Source organism: Carassius carassius, chromosome 27 (assembly GCF_963082965.1).
Source record: "Carassius carassius chromosome 27, fCarCar2.1, whole genome shotgun sequence".
Lineage (NCBI taxonomy): Eukaryota > Metazoa > Chordata > Actinopteri > Cypriniformes > Cyprinidae > Carassius > Carassius carassius.
In genome coordinates, this window is record NC_081781.1 from 17,322,917 (window position 1) to 17,335,238 (window position 12,322).

Here is a 12,322-nt window from a genome sequence, read left to right on the forward strand (position 1 = left end):
CACTGCAGTTTTAACTATTAAAATATGATTATGGGCATGATAACATGGCTAAAGTAAATCCGACATGTATTTTCTGATTGTCAGTATTAACCTAGGTAGTTGATGTATATTTGAACTAGTACTCTGTTTTTGCAGTGTATTTTGTTAGTGTGTTTAGTGTCACAAGGAAATGTTGTGAAGCCAGATCTCTGATAAACATTCATTGCTCAGAACCCCAGTGCCTTGCATCCTTATTTTTCAGGGCAACTATATCCTCCAACTAGACAAGACACCACAGCTGTCTTTCTGTAAACCGTTTTAATGGTGCAAATATTGTCATGCAAAGTTTATTTGCTAAACTCCTTGTTTATGTAATTGAAGGCTTTTCTTTTAACTTTTTTTCCCCACCTTACATGTTTTGTGTATTTACAGATTGGTTTAATGTACTATAAGTGGAATTTATAAAATTTATCTGTGCACCAGTATAAAGAAAGGAAACGGTTGTGCATATATTCAGTTGTGCATATAGTAAATGTGCCATAACTGAATAAGCTGTTTTATTTGACGGTGCTCTGAGCTGAAGTGGCAGACGGCTGGATATTGTTTTAGGGTTTCCTGCAAGGAAACATTATAAATGAAGCTTGTACACTTTACCTGTGCTGAACTTTGAGCCTTTCATGGTCATCTAAACTCACACATGTAGTGTATCTGTAATCTATGGCTCCTCGTCTGCAATGTTCTTGCCATTTTTCTGTTCTTATTATTACCGTGAATAAAAAAAAAAACTATGAATTACCACTGTATTTGTGTTCTTATCATGTGGAATTAATTTTTTATAATTAAAATAACATAGCGATCACTAGTGAGTATGAACATTTTTTTTATTACAGCATTATGTTTGTGAAAATAAATTTTTGATTACGACTAACTAAAAGCTTGGCTTGCAGTGTTTCCTCTTATCAGTGCAAGTGTGTGCTCGTGATCTCTTGATCCAGCAAGATTCAGAGGCACACATACTCATTTCTCAATTTGTCAGCTCTTTGGACAAAGGTCTACTTTCTGCATGATGTATTGATTTTAACCCACTGTGTAAGTGCAAGAGGTCCTTGCTTATTTCCTACTATACAAATATTACCACACAATAGCTAATTGTACATAACACATATTTCGGCTATATGTACTGCCATATATTAGCTTAACTGTTTTTTTTCTTCCCACATTCACTGCAGAATAAAAAAAAATCAATTTATTCGGAGGATAGCTGACATAAAAGCTGGACATCAGTGTTTAGTAGTGGTACATGTTGTGCTTGCTCTAAAACTACTTTAAGTGACTCTTTCCCCAAATCTAAAAAATGAATGCAGTTTTATGACCTAACAATAATTTATGGACTACATTGGAACATTTATACTTTTAAAAGAGTAGGCCTACCTGAATAAAAAGATACTAGACATTTTATTAGTCATTTCCCCGGGAATAATGTTGAACTGTGTTAGTATTTTATCAAACATATAATACTTGATCATCTCGCACTGAGAAGGAATCTTCACAGAGAATGGCAGGAACAAAGTTAAGGTACTCTATCGCCATCATGTGGTTGAACATACAAAGTGCATCGTGGAGAACAGTGGAATGGATTCTCCGTGAACTCTCAAATACTGAAAATTTACACGTTAATGCAATTACATTGAAATGGTGTAGTTCACTGCAAAAACTTTTAAGAATTGATATTTATAGAAGATGATCTACAAAAGTCCTTAGTGATGGCAATTTTGAATCAGTCACTCGAACCCGTCCTTCAAAAAGTGGCGACTAGAGTATCTTTTGTGAGTTGTAAGTGGCAGAATCCTGAATTTAATAACACTTTAGTAAGAAAACGCACATCTACAAATAAAAACAGGAAGATTCGTGAGGAAATCTGGTCAATTTTGATCAAGTTAAATGCACTGTGGCTTTAATAGCAGCAAAACTAGAGCACACTTCTGCGCGCGGTGTAAATGCTCCGTACTAATCTGTTCACATGCCCGAAAAAAATACGCTCTGTTTACGCGTGGGGTGTGAAACCGAATAGGAAACGTTAGTTGAATCGTTCGTCTAGCAGTCTACAGCGTTAAAAAAAAGTTTGATTACTTTGTTGTAATGCGACTCATTTGAGGGAAACAGAGCCGACGGAGACCGAGCGGACCACAGCTAGGTTGACATTTCTAGCCACACGGGCATTTCTGCTCCTTGTCTTCATCCAATCTCCATCTCAGACATTTACGCCGCAACCTACCGCCATAGCTCCTCGACATCAATGACGTTTTTACTTTCGAGGCGTGCCTAAACAGTTTTTGATTGACAGTCCACCGACCAATCCACGCGTTCGTTGTGCAGCGAGTAACCAATTATTGGCCTAACAGCATAAACCAGCGTTTCATCACGCTAGGTTTAGCGGTCTGTTTTGAGCCAGGAAAAAATAGGCACAGAGCACTAGCACAGCCTGCTAACATATACTTGTGATAACAGGTTAGCAATTAGTCGCCATTTGAGTGAGTTTAGCAGTAAGGAGAAGGACATTCTTACCTTAGTGACCAACTTATGGGTATGTAGTCGGTCAGTAAATGTGTATGAATGTGGCTTTTGGTGCAGGCTGGGACGGCAGCTACAGGGATTAGCTGTACGGGGAGCTCCTGCTAGCTGTGCGATGCTGACATACCTTCAGACGGCTTGCTAATTATCTCATAACAGGAATTTTGGTGTGACTTCGGTCAGAAAAATCTTCACCATTCATACACGGACTGTATTCCAAAGCCGAGACCGGTCTAAATAGTCCGCTAGTGAAGCGCTTGAGTTAGCTGGCTAGCTGGGTCGCCTGCAAGTACAAGGTTAGCTGCTTAAAACGAGCCACCTGGACCCGATAACCATCGAAAGAGGTAAGAAATACAATTAAACACTGTATTGCTAAGTTAATGGTGATTTTAGAGTGATATTTAACAAGGGTCCTGTTATTTAAAGCAGACTGACCAGCCAATTATTTATAACTAGAGAACTATGCACCCTATAAGATCAAAACCACTGAGGTCGATTTGTGTTTAATGGCAGTTAAACACGATCGTGCTTTGGTTAAAATCTTGTCGTTTGGTTTCTGACATATTTGCTGATTTGAAGTAACGTATTCAGAAAAGCCTTCTTCATATCGGTATGGGATAATGCTGTGAAATGAGCCACGGTAGTTCATTGTGCAGTGATGATTATTATATTTTCTTCATGAATGTTGAGCTGTATTCTTAGGCTCCTGTGTAGGCATTTAATGGGATGAGAACATCAACTCACTTTCCAAATCTGAGTAAATGCTAATAATCAGTGTTGAGTATTGTCACCTTCAGGTTTTATTTGGCTTTTGCCGGCTTTACCAAGTCAATAGTCTTGTTTATTGGCCTTTGTTTATTGGCCTTGTCTTTCGGGCTCTTGGGAATGCAATATACTCCACACCTGTTTTTTTTTTCCACAGCAGCAGTCATGCGGACTGACAATTGAGACTTTTCAGGCACACTGATTTGAACTCTCCCGGTTTCCTGTCTGGTAGTGTTTATATTGAGACAGGACATACTTTTATCTGTCAAGGACATGCATTTCATCACAAAGTGAAATGCAAGATCATACCAGTCACTTTATGTGTTAAAACAAAAAAGTAGTTAAACCTTGGGCAACGAGTGTGACTTGCTGTCTGTAGTCTGCCCACTGTAGTCTGCATAGAAATGTTTTGGATAAAGCACATTGGAGTATGTAGAAGGAAAGTTTGATGTCTTTATAAACTCAGATCCAGTGTTCGCTTGGTCAAAAACATTGTGTCAATGTAAAGAACAACCATCTGTATAGTGGTTGTAATTTGAGTTAGGCATTCTAATCAATGAGAGGAGTCAATTGTATGTTACAGGGCCCTTCCTTATAAAACAAACACGGACTCAAGCTGTTGCTGTATGTTTTTTAAATTCAAAGCTTGTGGTGTCTGAGATGCATTATTTAAAGTGGTTTCTTTTGGGCAAAAACAGTTTGGCTACTCATGAAAGCGTTGGAAAAGCATTATGATACAGTCAGGTGTGTCGCAGCAGATTTTTAAACAGTTTGACTTTGGAACAAAATAGTATCTTGGCTAATGAAATTGCATGAATATTAGATTTTTAAAAAATGTCAAACTTTGCTAATATTGTTATTGTGCCTGTCGAAATTTGGTCAGTCCAGTGAGAACTGTTAAACTGTCATGTTTTTAACTGCCTCTCTCCACTTTCTCTGACTTTGACGTGATTATCACTTTTTGTCTGCACTCAGTGACAATTTTTTGTGTGTGTGTGTCTTGAATCATGTTTTAATTCAACTAAGAACATAAAGTGGAAGAGAACTGCATCTAGTTCCCTCAAAAAAAGGTGTATGGTTATGGTCAGGCATAGAAAGAAATATAGATTTTTTTTTTGTTTGACCCATCTAAACGAACTCCAAGAGAGAGGTTGTTAATTTTTAGGTTACAAAAACCCAGCAGGACACTTCAGGATATGTAAGCACATCAGTTTCTTTAGTGAATAAACCATCTAGAACAAGCTCTTTGCACTGCTGTAGTCTGGAGAAAAAAATAATCAGCAGTGTCCATGTCCTGTAAGTGATGAAAGGGGGTGTAATATTTTGGAGCTCTCTTGCCGCCTCTAAAACAAAAACGAATTCTGTATTTTGCCAGGGTGTTTTACTGGAGGTTGTGAGGACGTCAGGGTGTCCGTTTTTGAGCCGAAGCTTAACTAAATCTGGGTCATGTTGTACAACAATGATCCTACACTCTTAAGTAAATGTATAACCGAACAGCTTCAATAGATGACATTTCACGCTTTAGAACAGGCAAGTCAAAGTCCTGACTGTCCAGTTGCTATTTTGTCGCCTGACATGGCGTGAGACGTTTTACAGTTCAGTCTATGAAGAAGGTGAGCTTACATTTTATGTTCAGTTAATGGACTTAAACATTATCACAGTCTTTCTCTTACCGATGTCTGCGAAAGGCCTTGTGTATGAAACCTTGAACGTCCAGTAAACAACTTGGTATCTTGAGCATTGATTTATAATACTGTTAGATGAATGGAGAATAAATCCTGGACTGTGGTTAAGTGTGCAGTGCTTTGTTTCTCAGCACTTTAAATCCCAGGCTCGTACTGGCAGGCCGTCTAGGGCCATATTAGAGCCACCATAATGTAAACACATCTGCAGAATGGAAAAGCAGTGGGCTGTTCTTCAAAGCTCACTTTTACATAAGGGTCTCGTGGTCTTAATTTCGTCTCTGTTTTGGTAAGGCATTCATAGGCTACATCTGGTTCATCATATGAAAAAACAGATCACTGAAAACTTATCAGTATCTAAAGTTGAGTTGATGTTATGAATAATTTCAGATTAGTGACCTTTTATATTACCGTTTGGGTTGACATTAATGTTAAATGTAACTTACTTCACTTAAACGATGTGTTCTTGTTTTTAAATTCACAAGGAGTAGTAAGGATGACAGAAACACTTCCCTACATGGCGTGGCTTTGCCTCCAAAGTCCTTTTATTTTATGACTGGTGTTATGGCAGCCTCACATTTATCTGCCTGATAACTGACAGTTACACTCAGTTGTGAAATTTATTAGCTAAGACGAGTGTTTATTAGGCGTAAGCTCTTGCTTAATATCATGGCCTTTCGTTTTGGAGGCTGTTCCCTTTTTCTTTTTACATTACACAATTTTTATTTAGACGCCAAGGGCATTTGTCTTATGTAAAATGATTTAAGTCTACATTGGGTTGCATGAGTAGTGTTTGAGTGCATGAAATGAATGCATTTAGTTGTGTTATTGTACATTGAAAATGTAATGTTTTTTAAGTGGACATTTTTAAGCTAAGCTATACCAAGTAATTTTTAAGTTAAGCTTCATCTAGTTCCCCACCAGTTGTTTTATTAAACTCATGAAAATACTCATTGGCAATTGCTTATCATAGCCACTGGATATGCCAAAAACATGTTTTTATGCAAATTATCTGGAGATTCACCACAGGTAGGTGAGAAACGCAAGCAATATTAGGCCAGGGCAGAGCAGCAGATGAACCGGCGAACTTTCAACCTACCAGATAAGTAGACTTAAGGGAATATTTTGTCTTTATTACACAACTTTCAGACAAGTCGTCGTCTTCCTTGTCAGCAGATAAGAGGTTTTTAATTGGTAGATGTTTGCTTGTCATAGTTGGAGGACTCTGGTGATAATGATGTGAGTTGTCATAATGACAGCACTTGGATTTGCACAGCAACCATAACTGTGAGGTCTCTGTTAGCCAACGCCCCTTGCAGGAAGCCAGAAGAAAGCGAAAGGCCCTAAATCATTATCGTTGAGCAAGTAAAAATTCAGGTTGGTAATACAGTAATATATTGCACAGTCATTAAAATAAGTAAAAAGCCTTTGTATTGTAATGCATGTGTTTCCATTGTAGTGATGATTAAAAAAGTGTTATTGGTTGGTAATTTTATTCTTATTAATGTTAATTCATTATTTTGTGTTTTAGTATCTAATCCATTATGAGAATTTATAAACGGATGATACACTAAATGCCCCCTTTTTTCTGGTCTTCAGTTTGGTTTCTTTTTGGTAAGCTGGAGCTGAAAGGGATGTGTATCCAAATGTAGGACACGGGGCAGAACAGAAGGTCACATCCATAGACCCCTGTAGATACTCTCTGGAGAACAAAGTATCTGCTCCTGCTGTGACATTAATCAGCTGTCTGTTACTCTCATCCGGCTCCTACCATAGCAAAGTGTCAGGATGTTAACATTTTAGCTGAAAAGATGGTGGGTTGGGGAAAAAAAACTGTTCTTATTCAGGATGAATGGTTTTCATTACATTCTTCATTGCAGTACTTTTAAGCATTTAAAAACATGGCATGGTAGAACCTGTGTAATTTCCAATATCTTTTTTATTTTTTTTTAGTTTTTTTTAGTTTTGGTATTGTTTTCCCCCCTTGTTTTATGGTTTGGGTTTTGTTCTTGTTTAGTTTTTTATTGTTTATGATTGTTTATTGTTTGTTTTTGTTCTTTGCGTGTTTATCTTAAATTTTTTTGTTTTGTTTTGTTTTTGATATTTATTTTAATATTTATTTATTGGTTTATGTAGTGTTGTTTTTTTTTTTGTTGAGTTTTGGTATTGTTTCTTTTGTTTTTGTTTTTTTGTTGCTTTTATGATTTGGGTTTTGATCTTGTTTTTTGTTTTGTTATTGTTAATGAATTTTGTTTGCTTTTATTGTTTGTGTGTTTTTTTAACTTGTATTGCTTTTTATTTTTGCTTGTTTTATGTTTTGAGTTTAGTTTTTTTGTGTGTGTACATTTTTGTTTTACTTTTGTTTTTGATATTTTAATATTTATTAATATTTTTTGTTTCCTTTTTGTTGTTGTTGTTTGGGGTTTTATTTTTTGTTGCTCATCATTTGTCCAACGTTACACACTACTCTTCATTCTAGTGGAGATATTGCCTTGCTGAACACGTGTACAAGTCCCCACTCCTGCCACTCCTCCACTTCCTGCTCTGCCTAGGAGGAGTATTAAAGCCTCATCACTTCCTGTCCCATCCGTCCCATGGTAATCCCAGTGGATGGTATTCCTGTGGGTGTGTTTTTAGCCCTTATGTAAGGCTGAGAAGCCTCAGGGACACCAGCCTAAGTACAATTTAACCTGTAATGGCCCACCACTTTTTACTAACTTTGAATTTGAAAGGCCAAAGCAGGTAGAGTTTGAGGGCTTGAGTGCATGTCTGTCTTGATCGTGACTGGATGAGGATTTTGATTCGTAACAGACTTTTCATCTAGAGTGCATCTATGATGCCTTAAAATGCCTCCTCCAAAGGAAGCTAATTTGCTTTTGTCATTTAGCTGCTCAGTAAATCCAAGCATCTAAATATGTCTTCACTGCCATTCACAACTCTTCTTCTGTTACCTCATGGGATAGTAAATTGCCCATTGGATGCACACTTCAAAATCTCAATGCTTTTCTGCACATTATCTCTGACTGTTCTGTTTTCCTCTTTCTTTGTTGCCCAAGAACTCTCTCTGGAACAGGGCTATGTCTTCAGCAGCCACCACAGCCTCGTCGGTGGACAAGATGGACGGTTTCTCCAGGAAGTCTGTCAGGAAAACCAGGCAGAAGCGAGCACAGAGCTCGTCCCAGTTCAGATCTCAGGACAAGCCCATAGAGCTGGTGCAGCTGCCTCTGCTGAAAGGTAAGCTGTGTTTACGTGGTCAGAGGAAGTTAATGGTTGGTGATGGCAGAGTGTTTTGCTGGTTTTATTTGTCTGATAGAGCTGATATGGTTGGTTGTATTATAACAACAAAACAGCAAAGAGACACACTGAATGCAGACAAACTGTCGCTGTGTGACCAAATGAAAGAAAAGTCTCAATTTTCAAGATACGATTGTTCTAAGTCTGTCATGTCCCATTTTTATGTCTGTCATGCTTACCAAGGCTGTTATTTATTCGAAGATAACCACAGTTATATTGTGAAATAATATAAAAAAATAAAAGAACTGTTTTCTATTTATACATAAGTCGTTTAAAAAAATATATAAATTTTAAAATTAAATTCCTCTGACAGAATCATTTTTTTGCATTATTACTTCAGTCATCTGTTACACATGATTCTTAAGAAATCATTCTAATGTGCTGATTTGGTGCTCAAGAAACATTTCTTATTATCAATGATGAAAATGTCAGGGTTTGGCAAGGGAGGACCCAGATGCAGAATTAACAGGGGAAACAGTTTATTAACAAGTGTGAAACACAGATGATGCACTAAGACAGTCCACAATAGGGCAGGGCTCACGACAGGAGAACAGGCGGATCAGAAGGAGATGGCTCCAGACTCTGTGGCAAAAGGAGACCTTGTAGCAACTCAAGTAGGAAGGGCCTGACCCGGTTGAAGGAACCCCTTGTAGCGCCCCAATGTCTGTCAGGTCAGAAGAACCAGCGACCAGGGAGGATTCAGGAAGCAGGGCAGGAACCAACACAGACACAAAGACAAAACAGGGGAGACAAGAATTCGACAGATAAAAGTAAACTTGCAAACCAATGCCTAGGGAGAAAAGAAAACTAAAAAGGAAAAACAAAAAAGTAATACTAGAAATAACTGGAATTAACTGAAAACAAAAAGGATAACAATTGGAAAAAGCTAGGAATAATTAACTAGAACTACAAACCAAAATAAAGAAAACAGCAACCTTGCTGAAAACTAGAAAGAAAAATAAAAAAAAGGTGGGAAAACCCCCAAAAGGTTAAAGAACAAAAACACTAAACTACAAAGACTAGAACTAGACTACACATGGGAACAAATGAAAACTAAAAAATAAGAGGGAACCAAATAAGATGCAAAATACGGATTAAAGAGTTCTAACAAGACTAAATATCCAAGCTAGAGACTGTACACAAGGCACACACAAAAACGAACCAGCCAGGACCAGAGGGAAATGAGCACAATATAAAGGGAGCAGATCACACAAGGATCAGGTGAACAATTAGACAAACAAAGGACTAAACAAGGGGGCGTGGTGATTAGAAACAAGGAGGCAGGACAAGGGGGGCACACAGCCAACATAAACAAAGACACAACCATGTGCTCAGGCACAAAATTTACAGAGACACATTAAACAAAGATAGGACAGACAAGACTGTCAGGGCAGGATCCTGACAGAAAAGTTGTGCTGATTAATAATTTTGTGGAAATGGTGATGCATTTCATCAGATTTTTTGAGTAATAGCAAACATTGTAATGGTCATTACTTTAACTTTTGATCAGTCTACTGCATCTTTAATACTTGCATACAGAAATTTATTTTTAAAATGTTTAATGTCAGCTATCCTAAAGTATGTTGATGAACATATTACGTTTTTGAGATCCACACAGTATCTAAATAGATTTATGAACAGTGAATCAGTTGTTTTGACACGTAAAACTTAACAAACTTCAATGTTTTGCTTTAAAAGTGAGCACATGCTGTCTCTGTGAAGTGTTTAAATATGGTCAGTAAAGCCATATACTTATGGGTAGGGCTGGGACAACGCGTCGAGGTCATCGATGACGTCGACGCAAAAAATACGTCGACGCAAAATATGCGCATAGATTCGTCGACCTGTTTTTATTTCTCTAAAAAACGTTTGCAAAACGTTTACCTTATGTGCGCTGAATATACGCGACTGCCGGATCAACATTCTGTCCAACATTATATAACCAATCCAGGGGTTTTTCTGCATTGATCTTTTTTTTTGGCGGCTGTCAAAGCCTTATTTGATCGGTGAGTGATGTAGAATAGAATGACTGTGGCACCTGACAGGGCGCGTACGAGAGAGAGCCCCGCTGCGCGCGTGCACTCACAGTCTTCAAACAACACGAGCGCTTCTTGCTCTCTCTCTCCCTCGTGCATATCAATCAAATCATTAAACACGATAGAAAAAGGGCGGAACGCCAAAGTTTCACGTGGAGCATTCTGAGATTTTTTTTTCTCCATGACAGGCTGCTGGCTCCCACTGTTAATTTTTATTTTTTGGAAAAGCACTCTCTGTATTAGCTTAAAGCCCTCAAGTTTACATTGGTTACTGTATTCTTTCAATTGCTCTAAACAAGTATTTTGGGTGAACTTTTTTATTGAATGCTAGACATTAAGTTGTTGTTATTTTCATCTGAAAGAAGAACTTTTTTTCAGTAAGCTAGGCCCTATGTGTTCAGTAAGCTTGTTTCAGTAAGCTATGTGTTTTCAAGGCTTCAAGGTTTTATTGAATGCTATCTCTATACAAGTGCAAAGTAATGCATTCTTAGTCAGTCTTTTATTTTGTAATTTTAAGAACAATAAACATATATTGCAATGTTAATGAAATCATGTTTTTTTTCATTCAGATATGTAAATCAACATGTATAAATTGTTAGTAGTCAATCAATGGGGAGATAATCAAAATCGAATCGGTCTGGAAAAATTAATCGTTAGATTAATCGATGCATCGAAAAAATAATCGCTAGATTAATCATTTAAAAAAATAATTGTTTATCCCAGCCCTACTTATGGGTCATATATAACTGTGTCTTGAATGGCTTTTCAATCTCAAGCCCCTATGAGCTGGAATATTTAGAGGTCAAATGCCAAATGGATCTCCAAGCTAATATGTGAAGTATTTTCGCCCTCCTACAAACAGTCCTGAAATTAGGCAGATTACAGTGGGAAAGTCAAGGAGGTTGATGTAAAACATTTGTGGAATTTTAGTATCCGCGGATTATTTTGCATGAACTCTTTCTTTCTGTCTGTCAAGATGTTTCTGCGCAGGAGCAACCAGAGCTGTTTCTCAAGAAACTGCAGCAGTGCTGTACTCTGTTTGACTTCCTTGACACACTGTCTGACCTCAAAATGAAAGAGTATAAGCGGTCCACCCTCAATGAGCTGGTGGACTATGTCACCCTCAGCAGGGGCTACCTGACTGAGCAGACCTACCCCGAGGTGGTCAAAATGGTGAGATTAGTAGCACACTATGGAACTGAAAAGTTTCTGTGGTTGTCTAATTTATATGCCTATATAATTCAGAGATACCTGAAGTGTTCCCTCTTTTCATTTGTCACAGGTGTCATACAATATTTTTCGGACTCTACCGCCTAGTGACAGTAATGAGTTTGACCCAGAGGAAGACGAGCCCACGCTGGAGGCTTCATGGCCACACTTACAGGTAGGGAGTCGCAGCCAGCAACAAATAAATAGGAATTGAAGGGTTAGTTCACCCAAAAATTAGCATTAATATAGATTTTATATTAATATAATTTTTTTTTGTTGATTGATAAGGAAAATCAAAAATAAGAATGAGGGTAGGCGGTAGTTTTTGTTCAACAGTCCAAAAGTAGTTCAGTAAAGTGCAACCATCCATAATAAAACATGCATTACACTGCTCCGGGGGATGAATAAAGGCCTCCTGTAGTGAATCTGCCAACTGTCATATGCACGTTCACGAGAGACTTCCTTTCTGGCAAATGACGTAGGCGTAGCGCAATGTGCGTGTGAGTCTCATGAAAACCAACATTTGTTTACAAGAGCAAAGGAAGCAAAAGTTTCCTTACTTAACCAAATTAAAACCAGTGTCCTCCTTGCTTATATTGAAATCCTCCCACATTTTTTGTTATAAATCCTCATTTTGTGCTTCTAATTCGTGACCGGAGTTTTGTTTTGTTCTCTCTCCATCGCGCTAATCACAGCGATGTGCACTACGCATATGTCTTATGTCATCCATCCGTAACGGCATCCACCTGTGACAGTTTGGAGAAGCGAGAAAAAGGTGTTTATATC

At 37.8% G+C, this 12,322-nt stretch overlaps 1 protein-coding gene across 1 annotated transcript; it reads left to right on the forward strand.

Annotated features, from left to right (window-relative positions):
- The first annotated feature begins 2,397 nt into the window (after window positions 1-2,397).
- ppp2r5ea (protein phosphatase 2, regulatory subunit B', epsilon isoform a) lies at window positions 2,398-11,765 on the forward strand. The gene is made up of 4 exons (XM_059512999.1): window positions 2,398-2,894; window positions 8,071-8,231; window positions 11,304-11,500; window positions 11,610-11,765. Exons 2-4 carry the CDS (start codon window positions 8,075-8,077, stop codon window positions 11,748-11,750), a joined length of 495 nt encoding a protein of 164 aa, XP_059368982.1. The 5' UTR covers window positions 2,398-2,894; window positions 8,071-8,074; the 3' UTR covers window positions 11,751-11,765.
- Window positions 11,766-12,322: the final 557 nt, after the last annotated feature.

Coding starts and splice junctions, on each gene's coding strand:
- ppp2r5ea (XM_059512999.1), top strand. CDS start 8,075: ATGTCTTCAGCAGCCACCACAGCCTCGTCGGTGGACAAGATGGACGGT. Junction 8,232..11,303: donor GCAGCTGCCTCTGCTGAAAG/GTAAGCTGTGTT, acceptor CTGTCTGTCAAG/ATGTTTCTGCGCAGGAGCAA. Junction 11,501..11,609: donor ACCCCGAGGTGGTCAAAATG/GTGAGATTAGTA, acceptor CATTTGTCACAG/GTGTCATACAATATTTTTCG.